Source organism: Cebidichthys violaceus, unplaced genomic scaffold, assembly GCF_023349555.1.
Source record: "Cebidichthys violaceus isolate CVI_PGR_0920_01 unplaced genomic scaffold, fCebVio1.0.p SCAF_23, whole genome shotgun sequence".
NCBI lineage: Eukaryota > Metazoa > Chordata > Actinopteri > Perciformes > Stichaeidae > Cebidichthys > Cebidichthys violaceus.
In genome coordinates, this window is record NW_027176406.1 from 285,814 (window position 1) to 309,302 (window position 23,489).

General features: G+C 44.8%; 1 protein-coding gene across 7 annotated transcripts; it reads left to right on the forward strand.

Moving 5' to 3' along the window:
* Positions 1 to 1,120: 1,120 nt before the first annotated feature.
* Positions 1,121 to 17,736, forward strand: smarca4a (SWI/SNF related, matrix associated, actin dependent regulator of chromatin, subfamily a, member 4a). Of its 7 annotated transcripts, none has more exons than XM_068719135.1 (34): positions 1,137 to 1,272; positions 2,984 to 3,247; positions 3,446 to 3,578; positions 4,980 to 5,477; positions 5,680 to 5,778; positions 5,874 to 6,129; positions 6,264 to 6,390; positions 6,503 to 6,676; positions 7,013 to 7,186; positions 7,322 to 7,489; positions 8,899 to 8,949; positions 9,048 to 9,178; positions 9,346 to 9,406; positions 9,526 to 9,689; positions 9,804 to 9,951; positions 10,053 to 10,216; positions 10,324 to 10,390; positions 10,520 to 10,630; positions 10,731 to 10,973; positions 11,077 to 11,190; positions 11,317 to 11,424; positions 11,573 to 11,659; positions 11,758 to 11,804; positions 11,958 to 12,124; positions 12,229 to 12,392; positions 13,707 to 13,934; positions 14,395 to 14,472; positions 14,577 to 14,795; positions 14,902 to 15,164; positions 15,347 to 15,455; positions 16,199 to 16,300; positions 16,444 to 16,576; positions 16,692 to 16,831; positions 17,033 to 17,736. In XM_068719135.1, the coding sequence occupies exons 2-34, from the start codon at positions 3,026 to 3,028 to the stop codon at positions 17,063 to 17,065; spliced, it is 4,983 nt and encodes a 1,660-aa protein (XP_068575236.1). In that variant the 5' UTR covers positions 1,137 to 1,272; positions 2,984 to 3,025; the 3' UTR covers positions 17,066 to 17,736. The 7 variants fall into 7 exon arrangements, with proteins under 7 accessions (XP_068575232.1, XP_068575233.1, XP_068575229.1 ...); XM_068719133.1 differs by having other exon boundaries at positions 1,138 to 1,272; positions 13,707 to 13,973; XM_068719134.1 differs by having other exon boundaries at positions 1,138 to 1,272; positions 8,902 to 8,949; positions 13,707 to 13,973.
* The last annotated feature ends 5,753 nt before the right edge of the window (positions 17,737 to 23,489 follow it).

The following is a 23,489-nucleotide window of genomic DNA, read 5'->3' on the forward strand; positions in this document are numbered from 1 at the left end:
CGTAAACCCCAAAGGTAACCCCCCCCCCACCCCCCACCCCCCACCCCAAGGTCACCGTGAGACCTGCCGCACGGTGTCTTTGTCTTTTAGTGATTTTCCTTTCAACCATCACACCGTGAAGAGCTCCTCAGCATGAGACTCTGTAGATTAAGGACACCCACACAGCCCTGATCTCACCTCCCTTAAGATGACCCGTCACATGTCAATAGGCCTCCAGCAAGCTGATCATACATTATGTTTATCATGCAAAAACTACATTAATTATAAAAAAAAACCATAATGAAAATGGACTTTGTAATATTTTGCACACTTGTGCTGGAAATGCTTGACTGTGTGTGTGTGTGTGTGTGTGTGTGTGTGTGTGTGTGTGTCTGCACATTGTCAATCATTTTGTAGAATATTTTTAAAAAGCATTTAACTCCACCATTTGGGTAAATAAACAGCTACTTTTTGCAGGTAAATATAAGTATGACAGCGTTTAGCTCACTTTCAAATCCATCCTAACTAACATTAAAGTGGCCTCTTTTTTTCTAGCTCATATATAATAGGATTTAAACAATTAGTTTAAATTAGTTTAAAATCAAACAATTAGTTTAAATATCGATTACTCAATTATCCGATTGACATAAATTAACTGGCAACTATTTTTGACACTCGTTTTAAAGGAAGGGTAGATTGAATGGAACCGCTATGGACCAAAACAAGCATTTTGATGAAGCTTTTGGGAACATAATGTTTATTTTACATCACATTTCTGATCAAACGAAGTGCTCATCAGATTAATCAATAGTGAAAATGAGTCAGCCCTGGTATTGAATAAATTGCTGGGTTTTAAGCATAATCACACAAATACAGGCTGACAATAACGAGGTACCGACAACTGTATGGTGTTTTGCCTCCCTCGCGCCACTAATATCTCGCGGCCTAATTAAGTTACGGTGTTCTTGCACGTATTCGCGTGTTTCCACAGAGACATATAAGCGTAGTAATATGAGCATTCCTGCTCGTCTCTTCCACAAATACCCATCCCCCATCCTCCATTCCTGCCTGTTAACGCATCCCTCACTGGGCATGCGGGAAGTGAGCGAGACGGTGGATGGGGGGCGCTGCGGAGTCGCACAGGAGGCCGGTCTCTGCGATACAATCTACCGAGAGAGGGGGGTGAAGGAAAAAAACCAACTGGGTAGGTCGGTCTTTGTTTCTGGCTAGGAGGAAAAAAACCGAGAGACGTTGCAACCGGCGAGGATTTAAACATCAGCGTTCACCATTAGTGTAAGTCAACTACGATTCGGTTATGAGTTCGAGAGAGTTTTGTCTGTGTTTCACGCCGCTGTGGAGAGGATACGTGCGCTTTTAAACGGCGCTTTTTTGTTGAGAAAACGACGAGACCCGACATTACAGTGCCGCTGCCGTGGCGCGACAGTGTGCAATGAATGAAAATTGTTTTTGGAAATGTGCTTAGAGCGGAGCACCGTGCCAAGGGTACGGGTGGCGCGTTGGATCAATCAGCCCCGGCGATGAGGGATGCTCTAACCTTTCACACGTCTACGCATCTCGAGAAACATCTTGAAAAACAACACATTTTTTTTGTGCCCAATTGGCCTGTGCGAGCGTGGCCGGCTAGGCTAACCGGACTAGCTCGCTAGCATGCTAGGCACCGTCGGCAGCCAGCTTATGTTGTGGTATCAATACAGGCTTTTACCTAGCTAGCATGCTAGCCTCGGTCGGGCTGCTGCTCTTTGTCGCTTTTACCCAACAAATATAGTGTCGTTTTACCGGCGAACCAGCTCTCCGGTGAATACCGGGAAGCTGTTATCGCGTTACGTGAAACTGGGGGTTTCAATGACGGGCTTACCGTTTGTACACGGACGAAGTGTAACGTTAACTATAAAGTCCTGCTAGGCCTGGCTAACGCTGGTAAAGCTACACATGCTAATACTAGCTATCTTAACTGTTATTTGATACAACGTGTTTGTAAATGTAAACATCGTAACAACCGGAATGGCGCGAAGTTTTTACTTTGAAAAACTGTTCTCTCTGTGACTTTCAGCGGCCGTCTGTGTCACCAGCGGTTGTGTATTGTTGAACGGAGACGCTTCTACATCATTGTTTGACCCATAAAGTGACAGTTTAGTTGATCTCTTGAACATCCACTGTGTGTGTGTGAAGCTCATCATTTGATCATTTGTGTATATGGCTTCATCTCTTTAGTCTCTGACTTGTTGCTTCCCAAGTCAGATGTGTGCTATCAGTGTTGTGAGTGATCTCCTTCCATTCAGCAACCGACCATCTGTCACAATTTGAGTTCTCAAAGGTTCATGATTGGATAGATGTGAAAGCACAGTGAACCCCACAGCATTATAGAAACAGTTGTGATTAGCTGTGGTTTGGAGGTTTTGGTTTAAGTTAGCACAACGACAGCAGGTCTGCATTTTAAATGTGGTTTAAACGTGACAAAGCACCAAACGGTACATCTTGACAAACACAACAGTAGCATCACTTTTCCAAAATAGTTATTCGACACTCTCAGTGATCCGCAGAGGTTATAGAGAGCCGGCTGTCCTGTGCTCTTTGACTGCGCCGTTTACGTATGATTGCGATTAACGGTGCAACTGTAATTTGAAAGAGTGGTCATGGTTGAGTTTTTCATATGTAAATATTACGGTGCATTGAGCTCGTCGGGCTGCGGTGAGCTGGACCTCAGCAGGTCAAGCCCAACCGTGTCTGGTGAGTTTGTGCTCCGGGAAAAAATGGAAATGGACAAATAAAAAAAGAAGCTCCAATGAAAGTTTCATTATCTCCATTTTGCAGAGTATTATATTCAAACTGTTTTTACATTGCTAAAATGATCAAAGTTGATTGTGTAGCTCAGTCTACTCCATAATTTGGACTCGAACAACTACTGCGCTGTAAATAAATAATGAAATATTCCAGGTGGATTCTGGACAGCGCCTTGATTCCTGTTGTCGTCTCTTCCTCACAGGGGTACTTTCTGCCGCCACACGTTCCCAGGTTCCCCTGAGAGATGTCCACTCCTGACCCCCCGATGGGAGGGACGCCTCGGCCGGGACCCTCCCCAGGCCCGGGGCCATCTCCGGGAGGCATGATGGGCCCGAGCCCCGGTCCCTCTCCCGGCTCGGCCCACAGCATGATGGGGCCTAGCCCGGGACCTCCTGGGTCTGGACACCCGCACCCTCCGCAGGGACCCTCAGGATATCCTCAGGACAACATGCACCAGCTGCACAAAGTAAAAAGCCGTTTAATTATTTGTTTCCTCTTCGGTTGAAAATACACTAAATGAATTCTGTAATGGTTTGCATTATTTTTTGTGATTATGCAGTAAGAACTAACTTTTTTTACCTATTTGCCTCCAATATAGCATTCAAAATGAATGTTCCAACCTCTCATCAAAATACGTTTCATGTATGATGATCTTTTTAATCAGCCCATGGAAGCCATGCATGAGAAGGGGATGCCCGATGACCCCCGCTATGCTCAGATGAAGGGCATGAACATGAGACCAGGGGGCCACAGTGGGATGGGACCCCCTCCGAGCCCGATGGACCAACATTCCCAAGGTAACGTCACGCAACGCTGCGCTCAATGGAACATTGCGTCCCAGGTCGGAAGTTGTCGACAGGAAATGCATTTCTCTTGCGAATGTCTTTGGTGGCGTGGTCTGCATGCCTCACGAGGGTTGCCAGTTTGAATCCTCAGATTATTTGAGTACGTCGTCGATTGGAGAAAAGATTAGAAGGATACTTTTTTTTTTTTTGTCCCTGAAAAGCGCCGCACAGTCAGAACGGATAGTGTGTGTGTGTGTGTGTGTGTGTGTGAGAGAGAGAGAGAGAGTGTGAGTGTGTGAGAGAGAGAGTGTGAGTGTGTGAGAGAGAGAGTGTGAGTGTGTGAGAGAGAGAGAGTGAGTGTGTGAGAGAGAGAGTGAGTGAGTGTGTGTGTGTGTGTGTGAGAGAGAGAGAGAGAGAGAGAACCCATCCAGCCGGTTTCTCTTGTGCTGCTGTTGCTCATTTGGCAGCATGAGCAGACAGCAGTAGGCAGGACAACGGGAGGGGCGGGGCTGAGGGGCTTCCCCTTTCAGACAACAACAAAGGCAGCTGCATCTACAAAAAGCACTCAGTCAGAGAATAGGAAGTAAGAGACGCAGAAGAACACTGATGTGAACCAATAGTAGTGTGTTTGATATGGAGACGGTTCTGTGTTTAACGGAGGTAAAGAGTGTTTTGTTCAGATGTGGTTTCCTGGGCAGTCTTGGAGAATAAAACTACATGTTACTTAGTTCATACTCAGTATTTTAACTTTTATTATGGTCAAATTTGGCTGAGTTGTTAACATAAGTTGAAGCTTCGAGTTGTGTTCAGAATTGCATACGAACGTATTGCGTGCTACATACTCGGATCAGTATGTACTGCCTACTAAATTAATGATGAAGTATTCCATTAGCAGCAGACTGTTCACCCTGAAGTAAACTCGAGCAATACGTCTTCTCTGCGTCACATGACTGGATCGACCACATGACTATCGATCGCGACTTTACCGGTCCGAGCCACCGTTGAATGGAAACTGTCTTCCATTCAATGTAATATTTTCCGGTATTAATTTAAGGCAAATTTAGATTATTACATGTTTTAGTGTTTTCTTCCTCGTTTTTCCTCTTAATTGTTCCAAAACGTAACTCGCCGGCATTCCTAATTATTTATTTATTAACGTGTTTAAACCGTCTTCCTCTCAGTCCGCCATTGGACAGTCTGAAGAGCTGCAATGCATTTTGGGACGGTTGTGTATAACCACTCTACTCAGAAAATTCTTGCTAATCTCGAATAAATCCACGTTAAGTCAATCGAAACGCACCTCGTACTAAATGTTACGTCATACTTAGTATGAATAGTACGTTAGTGTGCGATGTCTAACAGAGCAATGAATAATTTGGCATACCCATGATGCATCTGTTCCGTGTTCCTCAGGTTACCCCTCTCCATTGGGAGGCTCGGAGCACGCACCCAGCCCCGTCCCAGCCAACGGCCCTCCCTCCGGCCCCATGATGCCCGGAGGTCCCCCCGGGCCCATGATGCCCGGTGGTCCTCCCGGCCCCGGGGCCGGCCCCATGGAGGGCAGCGGGGACCTGAACCAGGTAATGGGTCAACCTAACCGCGGGGGTCCCCAGGGTCCGGGCGGACCCAGCGTGGCAGGAGGTGGACCCGGCGGCGCAGGTGGGCCAGCGCCTTTCAACCAGAACCAGTTGCACCAACTCAGGGCTCAGATTATGGCGTACAAGATGCTGGCACGCAGTCAGCCCTTACCGGACCACCTGCAGATGGCCGTGCAGGGGAAGAGGCCCATGCCGGGGATGCAGCAACAGCCGATGCCCAACATGCCGCCCTCCACGGGGCCGGGCATTGGGCCTGGGGTTGGGCCTGGAGCTGTTCCGGGACCCGCTCAGGCCAACTACAACCGACCACACGGTGAGTTAAGTTGGGCCCACAGGAAGCCGGTTTAGTGTGTTTTTGTAATGCCCCTGTAATGACAAAATGATATCCAAACATGAGCTTTGAACAAAGAAAGCAGGATGTAGGATAGCTCAGCAGAGACACCTGGTGGCTGAAAGTGAATTCATTATTTATAAACGTTCACAATATTCACTAAATCAAATTGTTCTTGTTTTAGGCATGGTAGGTCCTAATATGGTGCCTCCTGGACCTGCAGGAGTTCCCCCCGGTATGCAAGGCCCGCCTACCAACGGACCCCCTAAATCATGGCCTGAAGGTAAACTTAGTCTTGCGGCTCAACTCCGTCATCACGTTGTGTGTCTCACATGCACACGCGGCAGGATCTGACCTCTCCTGACTCCTCTCCTCCAGGACCGATGGTGAATGCCGCGGCCCCCTCCAACCCTCCACAGAAGCTGATCCCACCTCAGCCCACCGGCAGACCCTCTCCCGCTCCCCCCTCCGTTCCCCCCGCCGCCTCCCCGGTGATGCCCCCTCAAACGCAGTCCCCGGGACAGCCCGCCCAGCCCCCTCCCATGATGCTCCACCAGAAGCAGAACCGCATAACCCCCATCCAAAAGCCTCGCGGGCTGGACCCGGTGGAGATCCTCCAGGAGAGAGAGTACAGGTGAGAAACGGGGTGTGGAGCGAAACGCAGCAGTGTTGAAGTGTGCAATGTACATTTCCTAATGACATGGTATTTATTAAACACGCAAGATACATCATTTACATGACTTTGACATGGATCTATGCATTCTACAGGCTACAGGCCCGTATTGCTCACCGTATCCAGGAGCTGGAGAACCTGCCTGGCTCTCTAGCCGGTGACCTGCGCACCAAGGCCACCATCGAGCTCAAGGCCCTGAGGCTGCTCAACTTCCAGAGACAGGTAGCCAAGAAATGCTTCGAGTGCAGACAACTGTAGCACATATCGAACCCTCTGTTCCCAAGTGGAAAAGACACAAGTGTTCAATGCATCGCCTGTTTTTTTGTGCCCACAGCTGCGTCAGGAGGTGGTGGTCTGCATGCGCCGGGACACCGCTCTGGAAACGGCCCTCAACGCCAAGGCCTACAAGCGCAGCAAACGGCAGTCGCTGCGTGAAGCCCGCATCACCGAAAAGCTTGAGAAACAGCAGAAGATCGAACAGGAAAGGAAACGTCGCCAGAAACACCAGGTACGCCTCGGGGTGAAGACTTCTGTGGGTGGGGGCGGTTTAAAGGGTGGAGGGGCTCATTTGTCCGTTTCTATGAATATTGCAGATTGTACCCAATTAAACGTCCTGTTTTCGGTGCATGTTTTTTATTATTTAGTTGTGACTTGCGTTAGTTTTCCCAAAAACAGATTTATTCAAGACAGCAAAAAAAAAAGTAATATTATTTCTCAACAGAGCAAAAAGTGAAAACAGAAGTTTAACGAGAAAAAAAAGAAGAGAATAAAAATAGGTTTCTATTCACTATTATTTGTCAAATAATACAACAGCTGTGGCTTTCTGCGTCCTTTCCGTTGACAGGAATACCTCAACAGCATCCTGCAGCACGCCAAGGATTTCAAGGAGTACCACCGCTCCATCACCGCGAAGCTCCAGAAAGCCACCAAAGCCGTCGCCACCTACCATGCCAACACCGAGCGCGAGCAGAAGAAAGAGAACGAGCGCATCGAGAAGGAGAGAATGCGTAGGCTGATGGTGAGACTCAAAACTCTTATCAAGGAGACACGCATGCGTTTTCGCTGTCGACAGTTTCAGGAATATCTAGACGTTGTTGTTGTGGTTGTTGTTATTGTTTTAGCGGTTGTGTTCATTGTTGAATCCTCCCTCCAGGCTGAAGATGAAGAAGGCTACCGTAAACTTATCGACCAGAAGAAAGACAAGCGTCTGGCCTACCTGCTGCAGCAGACGGACGAGTATGTGGCGAACCTCACCGAGCTGGTGCGCGCCCACAAAGCCGTGCAAGCCCTCAAAGAGAAGAAGAAGAAGAAGAAAAAGAAGGTGAACGTTTAGAACGCGCAGACTGGCATTTAATGTATTCAAAAATTGGCATACCTGTAAAACTTGTCGCTTTTCGGCGAAATTCGCCGTTTTGAATCAAAATATGTCATCCACGTGAATCGTGTAGATCCGTAGAGAGGGGGGGGGGGGGGGGGTCAACTGGCCAGCTAGCGTTTCTCAGATTGCAGTGAGACGAGGAGAAAAGGTTGAGTCGTGATCTTCGCAATAAAACATCTTTGATGTGACGTGTCGAGTCTATCAGCGTTAAGATGTCTACACCGTCTTCATTTCCCTCCGTTACAGTTTAAGTTCCGTTATGTTAAGTTACAGTTTAAGTTCCGTTATATTAAGTTACAGTTTAAGTTCCGTTATATTAAGTTACAGTTTAAGTTCCGTTATGTTAAGTTACAGTTGAAGTTCCGTTATGTTAAGTTACAGTTGAAGTTCCGTTATGTTAAGTTACAGTTGAAGTTCCGTTATGTTAAGTTACAGTTGAAGTTCCGTTATGTTAAGTTACAGTTTAAGTTCCGTTATGTTAAGTTACAGTTTAAGTTCCGTTATGTTAAGTTACAGTTTAAGTTCCGTTACGTTCCGTTGCAGTTCAGACTCGCTGGTTAAGGCTAACGTCCACTTCATGCGGAGCTTTGTCGACCGTTAACGTTCGTCATTGTCGCGCATTAGGAGGAAAAAAGCGTAACGTGTTGAAACATGCAGCCCGCCCGTGTTCCGGTTCAGTTCACGCGGTCACTCATTAACGTTAAACCGGAACACCGGCGGATCTGGTTGCAGGTTGTTGTTTTTCTAACTCAAAGTAGAATGAGGCGATTTCGTGGTCATGATAACTTTTATGACCACTAAACATGAGGCCCAGATACTGATGAGATGAAGAGCCCTGAAGTAATGAGAGCGTTAAGGTGTCTGTTCCTTCATTTCAGCGGGATGTTAATGCAGAGGTGTGTATAGATCACAGCTATTATTTTACTCTTGATAAGCTACTTTAGCCAGAGTAGATTATCATTTTAATTTAAATAATTGAACTGGATTCAATGCATATTAATTGCAAATAGAAGATAGGCTACAATTCTAACAGCTTTACAGTAACAGTGGAAGTCCATTAATATTAAGCCATACAGTAACAGGGTTCAGTGGAAACTAATCACTTTTGTTTTGTATAGGCGATGGTTCTCACTACTCTGTTTTTATATGACTAAAACTTTTGAAAATGAGTCCTCAGTCTTAATGGATTTTGTCTAAATAAAGATTTTTTTTACAAGGTTTAGTGATTGGAAAAAAAAGCTAACTAGCCTGCTGTTCAACTAGAGCTGAAATACTGATTAATAACTGAATAATAAATTATTTTTTTGCTTAAAGTAAATGTCTTATCACTTAATAAATGTCTTATCGCCCAGAAGCCGGTGACTATGGAGGGTAGCACTGCTGTCCTGGGACCTGATGGAGAGGTGAGGAACACGTCTACTTGAATCAGCGGTTTATAATCGTAATGATCTACCTGACATGGTTTTATTTACTCCAGCGTTGATGTTTTGTCTCCTCCTAGCCTTTAGATGAGACCAGTCAAATGAGCGACCTGCCGGTGAAGGTGATCCACATGGACAGTGGGAAGATCCTGACCGGGATGGAAGCACCGAAGGCCGGCCAGCTGGAGACCTGGCTGGAAATGAACCCGGGGTCAGTGTCAAGTCTGCCTAACGATAACTTAAGCGAGGGACATTCACTGTTTGTTGAATTCAGTGGCAATGTTGGAAGCAGACGTTCTGGAATAAATGGTGAAAGACGCAAACCCGTCTCGTAAATGTTTCTCACCGTGTCAAAAACATTTTGTTCCTCTCTCGCAGATATGAAGTAGCGCCGCGCTCAGACAGCGAAGAAAGCGGTTCAGAAGAAGAGGAGGAGGAGGTGTGTGCTGCAGGGATCTATACGTCAAAGCAAAATGGTCACTTTGTGATTTCTGGCAAACAGTTTTCTAAACCCCCCCCCTTTTTTTTCTTTCTTTTTTTTCTTTTTTTTGGCGTCAGGAGGAAGAAGAGGAGCAACCTCATTCCTCTGCAGCAGCGGCGGCTGCAGCAGCGGCAGCGGCAGCGGCGGCTGCAGCAGCTTCAGCGCCAGCAGAGGAGAAGAAGAAGATTCCCGACCCTGACAGCGAAGAAGTCTCTGAAGTGGATGTCCTGCATATCATCGAGTAAGATGGAACCACTGAGATAACTCTAAAAATTGCCTTTGGGTCATGCAATCTTGTTGTTGCCCAAACCTCACCGTATTTTGTCCCCCCCCCCCTTCCATCTCCTTCCACCAGACACGCCAAGCAGGACGTGGACGACGAGTACGGCAATGCGAGTTTCAACCGAGGCCTGCAGTCGTACTACGCCGTGGCCCACGCCGTCACCGAGAAGGTGGAGAAGCAGTCCACGCTGCTGATCAACGGGCAGCTCAAGCAATACCAGGTACGCAGCCCGACAACACGCCGCACCGAGTACAAGCGATCGCCGTTCAGTGAGCCGAGCGAACCCCGGAAGCTAACGTTGACCCATTTTTTCCTGCGCAGGTCAAAGGTTTGGAGTGGCTGGTGTCGCTTTACAACAACAACTTGAATGGCATCCTGGCGGATGAGATGGGTCTGGGCAAAACCATCCAGACCATCGCCCTCATCACTTACCTCATGGAGTTGAAGCGCCTCAACGGGCCCTTCCTCATCATCGTACCTCTCTCGTAAGCCCTAACGCATCCTCCGCAGCCAAGACGACAGCTTTTACAGAAAGGTGCACGAGTTGTGTTCTTATGTTCACCGTTTGTCTCTTTCTGTCTTTTGTTTTCAGAACTCTATCAAACTGGGTCTACGAGTTTGATAAGTGGGCCCCATCCGTCGTGAAAATCTCCTACAAGGTTAGTCCCTTGACAAAAAGAGTTTAAAAGCCACAGTCAACTACACGCTCAATGATTATGTTTTATTTTATTTTTTTTATGCGGTAGAGTTGTCGAACATAACCTGAAATCAATTCCGTTTGTTTTCAGGGGTCTCCAGCTGCTCGCCGTGCGTTCGTTCCCATCTTGCGCAGTGGCAAGTTCAACGTGCTGCTCACCACGTACGAGTACATTATCAAAGACAAGCAGGTGCTAGCAAAGGTAAGGGAGCGACCCTCGGGTTTGGTTTAAAGTCGCATGCAAGAAAGAGGAAAAAAAAAAAAAAAGTCTCTCTCTCTAACTCCTATGTTTCCTCCCAAAGCTTCGCTGGAAGTACATGATCGTGGACGAGGGCCACCGCATGAAGAACCACCACTGTAAGCTGACCCAGGTGCTGAACACCCACTACTTGGCCCCGCGCCGCGTGCTGCTCACCGGCACTCCGCTGCAGAACAAGCTGCCCGAGCTCTGGGCCCTGCTCAACTTCCTCCTGCCCACCATTTTCAAGAGCTGCACCACGTTCGAACAGTGGTTCAACGCCCCCTTCGCCATGACCGGAGAGAAGGTGAGTGGCGGTCCGGATCGGGGTGCACCGTAGCGTCGTATTTTCACAAAGACCTCCACATAACAATGAGCTGGATGTTTTGTTTGGGTTTTTTTTCCGCCAGGTTGACCTGAATGAAGAGGAGACCATTCTGATCATTCGACGTTTACACAAAGTGCTCAGGCCGTTCCTGCTGCGCCGACTCAAGAAAGAAGTCGAGGCTCAGCTGCCCGAGAAGGTCAGCTTGTTCGCTCTCGTTGCGATGACATTTCATTCTTCCACCATTTCATTCCTTCATGAATGTTTAAGCTCAATATTTAAAATCTCTTCTTTTTTTTCTCCTCCCTTCGTCGTTGGTTTGTAGGTGGAGTACGTGATTAAGTGCGACATGTCGGCCCTGCAGAGGGTTTTGTACAGACACATGCAGGCCAAGGGAGTGTTGCTCACAGATGGGTCAGAAAAGGACAAGAAGGTAAGGAGAAGAAGACGACAACGACGTCTTTTTTTACATTTCGTCGGTGAAAACATCATTTTGTAGACATTTTAGTATCGTACAAAAAAATCCTCATTTGAATGCCTAAACAAAACTAAAAAGCTTTTCCCTCTTCTACGTCGTCTAGGGTAAAGGTGGCACGAAGACCCTGATGAACACTATCATGCAACTGAGAAAGATCTGCAACCACCCCTACATGTTCCAGCACATTGAGGTAAGGAAACAGAAGCTCCAGCCTGAACGCACGAGGAAAGTAGAAACGGCTGCAGATGGAATGAACGTGACCGTTTTGTGTTTGTTCGTTTGTTACAGGAGTCTTTCTCGGAGCATCTCGGCTACTCCGGCGGGACCGTGAGCGGGTACGTAAAGCTTGTGTGTGTGTGTGTGTGTGTGTGTGTGTGTGTGTGTGCGTGTGTGTGCGTGTGTGCGTGTGCTATGCTTGTGAGGGTGAATATATGTCACACACTGGTTGCGTTCGTCCCGCTCATATTTCTCCCTCCTGCCTGCTCCAGACCTGACCTGTACCGCTCCTCTGGGAAGTTTGAGCTGCTGGACCGCATCCTGCCCAAGCTGAGGGCCACCAACCACAAAGTGCTGCTCTTCTGTCAAATGACCACACTCATGACCATCATGGAGGACTACTTTGCCTACCGAGGCTTCAAGTACCTGCGTCTGGACGGTGAGACACCCGGCCAAGTGTTTGTGGGCCTGATGCTATTAATCCTTCGGTTGAGACTCACTTCCTGCGCACTCTTTTTACAATCCTTTGTCCTCCTCCCACAGGAACCACCAAGGCGGAGGACCGCGGCATGCTGCTGAAGACATTCAATGACCCGGCCTCGGAGTACTTTGTGTTCCTGCTCAGCACCAGGGCCGGAGGCCTGGGCCTCAACCTGCAGTCTGCTGACACGGTCGTCATCTATGACAGCGACTGGAACCCACATCAGGTACGCCGACGCACATATCTCTGGGAATCAAAGCAGTATGGCTTATTAATAACCTCTGTGCTTTTAGGCTATGCCATGATGTTTATATCACTGTTTTAATCATTTGATGCATATGATGGTGATCCTTGTGATGAGCTAACCTGAGAGGGAACACAGCTCAGTGTGTGACACTTTAGAGGGCTCAGAATCTCCTCCTATTGTCTGAGTGACAGTCTGCTGTCATATTTAAGTGAAATGGGTGGAAACAGGAAGTTTCTCAGTAACACTCCTTCGGGGTGTATGTTGAAGTCTGATTTATTAAGTTTGACTAATTATTCACACTTGAAATTCAAATTTTCTCTAAAATACAGTTTACAGGCAGTAGTTTGTTTGTTTTTTAAATTTATTTTATTCTTTATTTAATATTTATTCATTTTGTTTGATTTATTTATGTATTTTTATTTATTAATTATTGACTGTGAAATTGAGGTTCGCCGGAAGGTCATCTCTTAGACGCTCTTACCGTAATTACTAGTATAGACACGTACCGCAAAACAACGCGGGGGCTAGTTTGGTCTTCTTCCATTGCCGTTTCCAAACTCGGCACACATGAGCTCGTTTTTGGCGCTTCACTTCTTCCGCCCTCGCCGGGCTTTTTTCCCCCTCTTGATACAAAAACACGCGCCTCATACGTCACTCACACACGCGCCCAACAGAGCGGCCTGGATGAGCGGGGGAAGTGTTCCGCTGGGTATGTGAGTTTTTGGAACGTTTTGTTTCTGAGAGAACAAGAGAAGCGAAACACTGAAGCCTCATACCGGAGGCTTAGAAAATTCTGTGTTCTTGATGTTTGAAATATAGTCGTCTACTACATCCCACGTATATTCTATATATCGTATTAATACTAACGTGGATACTGTTCGTCTGACACCATTACTATAAATGTTGTGTGTAAAAGTAACAACGGATTTGAGTTCTGATGTTTTCCTGTTTTGTTTGTTTTTTGTTGTTCGCGTTCCATTTCTGTGAATTTTTCTTCTACACAACTTAACATCGGGCAGCGAGATATGATGCGAAGAAAAACATGCATCAATATCCAAATATAGGAATATTAGCAAGTTGGATCAAGGGCTAAAAGAGAGTTATTCATATTTGATGAGGGGAACTTAAGCACAAAGTCTTCAACCTTAAAAAAATCAGAAGCGGTGAGCTGTGGGGATCGCCCAATAGTAAAACAGAAAATGAGTTCATACCACCGACGCGTTTGGCTTTCTGTAATATCCCGTCTGAACTAATCACCGTGTGTGTGTGTGTGTGTGTGTGTACCCCCTACAGGACCTGCAGGCCCAGGACCGAGCCCACCGCATCGGTCAGCAGAACGAGGTGCGCGTGCTCCGCCTCTGCACCGTCAACAGCGTGGAGGAGAAGATCCTGGCGGCGGCCAAGTACAAGCTGAACGTGGACCAGAAGGTCATCCAGGCCGGCATGTTCGACCAGAAGTCCTCCGGCTGCGAGCGCCGGGCCTTCTTGCAGGCCATCCTGGAGCACGAGGAACAGGACGAGGTCGTGGCTCAAGGAGGCTGCCGTGCTAGGGGGGCGTGGGTGGGTGAAATCTGAACCTGTTGCGCCGTACCTCACCCGCCCACTTCTTCCTGTGTGGTGTTACACCTCCATTCTCTGCTTTCTTTTTTCTTTATTTCCCTCTTTTCTTAGGATTTGTGAGCTTTCGTCAATACAGACTTCTTCTTTTATGTATTTCTGCTTCTACACAAACCTTTGATGGTTAAAACTTAAGCGTTTCCCTTTTGACTAATTTTTTTTTCCTTCTTAATCCCAACATTCAATTGTAGTTCTACTGATAACTGCTATTTACACTCGTACGTATTGTAAAAAGTAATATAAATTGATGAATTTTCCCCCCTTTTTGATAGGTGAGAGTCTTTAGTTCTATAAAGTGGCTCAGGTGCCACAGAAATCTGCCCTTAGTCTCCTGTTATTCACTTTTTGTCTTATTTGTCCGCAGGAGGAAGACGAAGTGCCCGATGATGAAACGGTCAATCAGATGATAGCCAGAAGTGAAGAGGAGTTTGAACTATTCATGGTTAATCCCACTTCCTTATACATTTTCTTTTCTTTTTTTAAATACTTTTTAACTTTATAATCTGAATCCACTAATCGTTTCTTTGTTGTTTGTATTCACTCCAGCGCATGGATCTAGACAGGCGCCGCGAGGAGGCCCGCAACCCTAAGAGGAAACCCCGTCTGATGGAGGAGGACGACATGCCCAGCTGGATTTTGAAAGATGACGCCGAGGTGGAGAGGCTAACTTGCGAGGAGGAGGAGGAGAAGATGTTCGGCAGAGGATCCCGCCAGCGTAAAGAGGTGGACTACAGCGACTCGCTCACTGAGAAGCAGTGGCTCAAGGTGAGACGTCCTCACGTTGAGTTAGGAAATATTCTTACTTTGCGTCTTCGAAGTGAATCGTTGTTTTTTTTTTGGCCGCGTTCTAATTCCTCCTCCCCCCCCGCAGGCCATAGAGGAGGGAAATCTAGAGGACATCGAAGAGGAGGTGCGCCACAAAAAGACGACCCGAAAGCGCAAGAGGGACCGCGACCACGACGGGGGCCCGGCCACGCCCAGCTCCAGCAGCGGCCGCGGGCGGGACAAGGACGAGGAGGTGAAGAAGGCGAAGAAACGAGGCCGCCCGCCCGCCGAGAAGCTCTCCCCCAACCCCTCGTCCCTCACGAAGAAGATGAAGAAGATCGTTGACGCCGTCATCAAATACAAGGACGGGTGAGGACAGTCGAATATGAGAGGTCACCTCGGTGAAGCTACTCGGAAGAATTGTCAGAAATTATATTTACGTAATCTGAAGAAAAGAAGCTTCATTTTTTTTTTGATTCATTAAGTGGTAGTTTTAGATTTGGCATTGACTAACTGTGATGCATACTAAGAAACCTGCCGCCTTGTTTCAGTACTAACGGGCGACAGCTGAGCGAAGTCTTCATCCAGCTGCCTTCTCGCAAGGAGTTGCCCGAGTACTACGAGCTCATCCGCAAACCAGTGGACTTCAGGAAGATCAAGGTGAGGGTGAAAGTCCATCTCCTCTTCGTGTTAAAGGGATAGTTCAGATGTTTTTAAAATGGAGTCGTATGAGGTACTTATCCATACACCCACAGTAGGTGAGAGACGGTCGGCACGCCTCCAGTTTGGAGAAACGGACAGCAGCACTGGTGGGGAAGCAAAGAAATGTGCTGCTGTGGACGGGGGGGGCAGCAGCAAAATGTATTTTAGACACCTAAAAAATTTAAAATCTGTTTAAGTGTACCATATATTTACCTTGCCGTCAGACAGCCCATGACAAAAACATTAATTTTACCTCTCAGAACACAGGAGGAGCTGGTCTACATCTACTTCGATTGGTTAGTTGGTTTGTGTCATTGTGTGACTTTGTTTTTTTCACCAAAGTCCCACAATAACACAAACTAACAGATCAAGGCAGCCGTAGACTGAACTGCAGCGTACTGCCAGTAAAATGAATGTTTTGTGGCTTTGAAGAAGCATCGATAAAAGCTTCCAGTCCCCTTCAGAAAGAACTGTCTGACGGCAACATAAAGAAAGTATTGTAAATATGGTGTTCATTTGAGATGATGTACCCGGGGCGTCTCCTGTAGGTGATACACTGACTGTGGATGAGCACCTCATACAACCCCATTCATCCGGACTATCCTTTTTAAGATTTTTACAGCTGTTCCTCTGTGCTGTATCATCCGAGTATCTCCCGTTTGTCTGACCGCTGCCGTCCTTTGTCCCCATCCCGCCACCAGGAGAGGATCCGGAGCCACAAGTACCGCAGCCTGAACGACCTGGAGAAGGACGTGATGCTGCTGTGTCAAAATGCCCAGACTTTCAACCTGGAGGGGTCTCTGGTGAGTTAAGCCACAAGCACACACACACTCGCCGACGTTGGAAATGTTTGAGTAAATTAAACCTCTTCAGAACGTTTCTCAGTCACAATAAGTGGAATAAGCTGAAACTCAACGTCGTAGTGATCCTGGTGTAAACCTTTCAGATCTATGAGGACTCCATTGTGCTGCAGTCCGTCTTCACCAGTGTGAGACAGAAGATCGAGAAGGATGACGAGAGCGAAGGAGAGGAAAGTGAGGAGGAGGAGGACGACCTGGACGAAGGCTCCGAGTCTGAATGTGAGTATCGGAAACAGAAGTGTTTCACACCGGAGCGTTGAGGCAATAGGCCCGGGGGAGGCGCATTGAACGCGACCGTGTTTGTGATCTCTTTTTTTTTCCCGCTTTCTGTCAGCTCGTTCAGTGAAGGTGAAGATCAAGCTGAGCCGGAAAGAAAAGGGGGACCGAGGGGGAAAAGGACAACGACGGAGGGGCCGCGGGGCCCGGGCTAAACCTGTGGTGAGCGACGATGACAGCGAGGAGGAACAGGAAGAGGTGAGGCGAGACGAACACAAGCGCAGCATCCCACTGAGAGGCAAACGCTGATAGTAGTAGTGTGAAGATGCTCCCTTTGCCTTTTTGTTCAGTGATGTAAATTGTGCCATTTAAACGTGTCATAGTGTGAGCGGACTCTACGCTCTTGTGTAGCTCTTTCTGTACTTCTGCTAGATAACAAAAAGTGAATCTGTGTTTCAGGAGCGTTCGGCCAGCGGCAGCGAGGAGGACTGAAGAGAACCACTCCCGATTGGACCAACGGCCTACTGAGCCCCTTGACTGGACTTTATATATTTTACTTAGATACAGCAGGGAGACAGTCGGTGGCTTAGTTTTACTAGATGAGCTGATTTTTAGTGAGACAATTGTATTCTCATTAAAGTATACCATTAATTGAAAAACCAATTAAATGAAAAAAAGACTAAAATATGAAAGCTATGAACCATTCACTTCCATATTTAAACCATTTTCCCTGTATGAATAGTAGTGTCTCTTTGCCTTTTTTTTTGTTTTCTCCTGTAAGTGGAAAATTGACGGAGCCTGAATTATAGACTGATCGTGGGCCATAAAGACAGCTAACTGTTTTGTTTTTTTAAGTGGTATTCATTTTGTTGTCTTTTTTTTACTTTAAGACAAAGCGTACATGTGAACCAGGAGTCACTGCGTTCCCTGAAGTCCTTTTTTTTTGAATGCATGTCGTGCGTGTCTGTGGAAAAGCACCTGGGTGTGTCTTCGCTATTATCTCTGTGTTTAATTTAAGACTACAAGCGGGATCACGGTGCATCCCGCCCTGCAGCCCCTCCCTCTCAGGTTGTGTATGTAAAGGGGGAGGAAGGGATAGGACCATTTTCTCGTGTCGGTGTCACTGGATTCCAAAAAGTACAATAAAGGCATCTCATAATTAAGCTGCTCTTCACTTTTGTTTGCCCCAAAAAATAAAATGAACCCAGACACTGATACATGCGCTGCACTCCTCACGTCTGGACACTAGATGGCCTCCTGAGAACATGCAGCTGCTCTTGTGAGGCTTGTTTACATCTGCTGCCATCATTTCCTCAGTCATTGTCATGATTCATGTAGTTTCATGTTTTCAGTGAAGTCACATTCATTTTTCACTTTTACTGGTTCCTGTTGTATTTCTTTTGGTTTGGGCTATGATGGATGTCCATATATATATATATATATATATGTATATATGTGTGTGTATGTATGTATGTATGTGTATATATATATATATATATGTATATGTATATATATATATATATATATATATAAATATATATATATATATATATATATATATATATATATGTATGTATGTATGTATATATATATGTATGTATGTATGTATATATATATATATATATGTATGTATGTATGTATATATATATATATATATGTATATATGTATATATATATATATATATATATATATGTATATGTATATATATATGGACATACCCATACACTGTATGTACTGTAAGTACCCAAACAGCTCAGTCAAACAAACTCAAGTAAACCTACACCAGTGTGCTCCAAATAGGTTTATTTGCATTGAATATTTAAAAGAAAGAGGGAAAAAACAACTTAATTTAACTCAACAGAACTAGGTTTTATGTCACCGTGACTATGACATAGTACAGACTAAATTAGTGCATCTATTTTATATATATATATATATATATATATATATATATATATGTATATATATATATATATACATATATGTGTATATATATATATATACATATATATATGTATATATATATATATATATATATGTATATATGTGTGTATATATATATATATATATATATATACACATATATACATATATATATATATATACATATATATATATATACACATATATACATATATATATATACATATATATATGTATATATATATATATATACACATATATATATATATACATATATATATATGTATATATATATGTATATATGTGTGTATATATATATATATATATATATATGTATATATGTGTGTATATATATATATATATGTATATATATGTATATGTGTCTCCCAAAGACAGTAATACAGTATTAACTGTATTAAAGTGGTGATTGTTAATTTAGTCATACACCTGATGTTTTGTCTTTTGTCAAGTTTTCTTCTGTACTAGTCACATAGGTTAGTTGTTTCCGCCATTAATCCATCTCTATTTGAACAGGGCATCTATTAGCTAACTTTTAACACTAGTTTCGTGAACTATTTCAACCACTTATACAATAAGATTGCTTTTGGCTAACTTCCGCCACCAAATCAATTACTTTTAAGCTAAATAGTGTAGAGGCCTTCACATTACTTTAAGCTAACGTTATCTATTCCAACCATTTATCCATTAGCTTCTTTTAGCTAACTATTTTAACTGTTTATGCATTACTTTTAGCTAACATCTATTTCCTCGGCTGCTGTTATTAGTGGTAATAATTTTTCTATTCTGCTATTATTACTCATTATTTGCCGTTAAAAGGCTTTTTAGTGAGTTTTTCCTTTTCCAATGTGAGAGTCTAAGGACACAGGATGTCGTATACTGTACACATTGAAAAGCTCTCTGAGGCAGATGTGTGTGTACCATTTAGCCGTTAGCTTGTTTTAGCTAACTATTTCAACCGTTTATCTAATTCACAATGTGTCTACATTTTAAGATTTGGTGGCATCCAGCAGTGATGTTGCAGATTCCAAACAACTGATATATATGCATATGAATGTAATATAAGACAGAAATATCTTTTTTTTTTTGGGGGGGGGGGGGGTTGCCCAACTCCAAAACATACTCTGCATGTTTTGGAGAAGAACAGCGGAACTGCATCCCCAGGGGTAACTTACTCCATGATCTGATTGTCTGATCTTAGTTTCTCCTCACAGGTTACATCTTGACGCTGACGCACGCGCGCACACACACACACACACACACACACACACACACACACACACACACACACACACACACACACAGTGATCCTCCTTCACTTCGCGTGATTGTTTCAGCACCTGAACAAACATGAAGGTTTGTCTGCTGTGATTTTGCAGTGTGAGTGACTTCTCCTGCCTCGGCTGAGTTTTAGAGGAACAGTTATCCCAGCATGACTCCCCCAGCAGACTCATTTTTCTGTGTGAATATGTGTTTGTACAGTTGTGGCTGTCGTTAAGCCGAGATTCATTGGCTGTTTCCACTATGAATATGCTCTATTTAGATCTGTTTGTATTACTAACCCTAAAAGATGAGGAGCCGGGATATTTTAGCTGAATCTGGAAAAAACCTGACTTGACCTTCTGAAAAATAACAGAAGTAACAAAGACAGGAGGCTTTTCAACAACTTCCCCCTCACAGCCTTTTATTGTTATCATCCCCTTGCATCACAGTGTCAGTCTTATCTTCGTTTCCAGGGCCAAGGTGATGAAGCCGATTTCTTAGGAGCAACATTCCCTATCCACGGGCCACAGTGACAGCGGGGATGATTGATAGCTGAACACAAACACAAAGTAATGTCTGAAATATTACATTCCAGCCACATAATCTCTTTTTGTACTTTGATTCTACCGTAGAAACAAGACTCTCCCCCTCTCACCCGGCAGAACGCTCCCCCCCCCCCCCCCGGCTATTCCCGGACCAGAAGCCAAAAAAACTCGACTGCAGCTGGAAGAACCTGATTTGGCCTCCAGGAGAAGACAGAAAATCAGTTGCAGCCAACACATTGTTTGTTTTATCAGGAGGAGCGGTGAATGAGGAGGTTGAGACTGTGCATGATGAAAGGGAGGAAGAGGAAGAGAGTTGTAGTGGAGGCGTGTGAGAGGAGCTTTACCTCACATGCCCTTTTGTTTCTTTATCAAGGGAAACATCAGGAGTTTACTACCTCGATCTTTTTTCAATCGGGCGTGAAATAGAGGAGGATGTGGACAACAAAATCAGGAAGTTATAGGTTAACTCCGGCGCAGTTTTGAAAACTTTTCCTGTGTCACAGCCGGTCACCCAAAGGACTCAGTAGCAGGAGGCCTGAAAATTCCCTGTCACATCTTATTAAATTGCAGCCGGACGTGCAGTATACAGTGGGCTGGAGGTGGGCGGGTTCGACCCTCTGAGAGAGGCCTAACATTAGATGGAAAATATGTCTTGTACGGCGCACGGCTCTGGTGTTCATCAATGTGACAGCAATGCAATTGAGTCCTTTGTGGGAGGTCAATGTGTGCACCGGTGTTGGGAAGTACCCAAAGCATTTACTCAAATACAGTGCTTAGATGCAATTTAGAGGTACTTGTACTTCAGTATTTCCGTTTTTCCATACTTAATACGTTATTAGATTTCAGAAGGGAACATCAGCTACATCAAGATCACTGCGGAAAAAGCTCCAATCTCAGTAAAAGAGCCGACGTATTGCCAACTAAAAGTACTTAAAGTATCACCCACAAGTATTCATCATGCAGCACGTTCCATGTCCCTGTCACTGTTGTATTATTGCATCAGTAATGTTGACGCACTAACACGTAAGCAGTAGCTGAATGTTGCAGTTTAGTTTGTTAGATGTCAGATTAATGTAGTGCAATAAAAGATACACTGTACTTTGTTACTTTCCACCTCTGGGAAACTTTGTAAATTGTATCCCACTGTGACAGACTTGCAGCAGGTGGAAATGTTACACCAGAAACATGATGATACAATACATTGTTGTGACCCCTTTTGAAAGGGCCCGACCCTCTAGACCACTGCACCGACCTTCCGAACTGCATGTAAAGTGGTTCAAACCAGCCCCACTTCCAGTTAAAATGCTGCTCACGCATTGATGTCTTGACAATCAAACAATGTCACGTCTTAATATTTACGTCACAAGGGACATCTCTCTGCAGAATGAGCACTTTTGCTTTTGATACATTCATGTTTGCTCATAATGGGTGATAACGACGTCCGTCAGCAGCCCTCTGTGACGTAGATCTTCAGCTCCGAGGTGAAGGAAGACGCACCGCTGACGGACCGACGTGAGGACGTCTCACGCGCTCAGAGCAGCCGCGACAACACACACACCTGTCTTTGTAGCTTGCATAGTTTCTGTGCACGTTGGACACTGAAGGTCGTGCATGATGAACTGGACTTGGTCAACACAAACTATTCATGTTATCTGAATATAGAACCCTTCCTGTGATAGTAACAGGGTCAACACACTGTGACCAACGTCATATTTCCCCTAAAGTTTTTGAACCAGCGTTGACTGTCCAGCGTTCCATTGATTTCCTCAAAAGAAACATCTGGATTATTATTTATCTGTTTCCTATTACTAACCACATAACTCAGAGGCGTATTCCTGAACTACATGACGCTCTCTGTGCTTGGTTCAAGGTTGTACTTTATCTCCTCCTCTGATGCAAATCTCACTGTAAACTATCTTATGGACTCTGCAGAGTTTGAGACTTTGAACCTGAAATAACATGTTGTTTTATCTTTTTTTTAATTTGTTTATGAGAAGTCACCAACCTCAATTCCAGAAGTTTGTGGTATGGAGATGAAAGCTGCGCTAATGACTTTATGGGCTGTTGTTAGTATCGTATTAGAAAGTTTTCACTCACCGGTACACCTTTTGTTTTTACTTGATGAAAGGAATTACATAAAACTAAGAATAAGTCAATTATCTTCTTTCCCCACATAAATGTGGATGTTGTCATAACAGCCCTGTACGAACTGGGCCACGCTTTGTGTTGGCCAAGTTGTTTGCTATTAATTACATATTGAACGAGTAGGCACGCTGCCAGTCTAATAGACTGTCCCAGGACACATCTGGGAACAACTACTGGACTTCAAACCAGTTCATTGGGAACATCTTATTTACTTGGGAGGTGGAGGGGGCTCCTAGAAAAACTGAATTTTTTAAGAAAAAGATGTTTTCATTTTATTTTGACAGAAAGTCAAATGGTTGTTAGGAAAAAGTCACCATATTTTAATAAACAAGTTGTAATATTATGAGAAAAATCTCATTATATTGTGGCAATTAACGCATTTAACGAGAAAAAGACGCATCATTATTTTTATTTATTTGTAATTATTATCATGTATTTTCTTTGCTCTTCCAAAGGTAAAATCCTTAAAATCTTTAGTAATAAAGTTCTTATTGGTGTAACTTCAGGTCATCTATACATACAAGCTGATATATATATATATATATATATATATATATATGTATATATATATATATATATATATATATATATATATTTCTATAGCAAATTTTCGACTTAACACTAATTTTTTCTCAGAATTGTTCGACTTTGTTCTCAAAATCATCTTGACCTTGAGTGACCCCGGCGGACAAACATTCATACAGGTCTCCTATACCCCCCCCCCTCCCCTGTATGTATAGCGGTGAGGTTGACTTGTGTAACGTCTCCAGCCATGTGCGCGTGTGCGCGTCCCCCCCTGTGCCTCCATGAAAGGGTTAAACTTCATAGTAAATCCATCTCCGCTGAGGCCCCGCCTCCCGATTGTTGTGGCTGTTTGCCTCAGAAATCACACCACTCCGGACCCCGCCTCCCCCCCCCTCACCCCCTCCCCCGCCCATCCCGGGGGCCCCCCGCTCGGCCCCGCCCACCGATGGACCACATTGAAATGGGTCCGAAGTTGTTGTCAAACAGAACAGTGTGC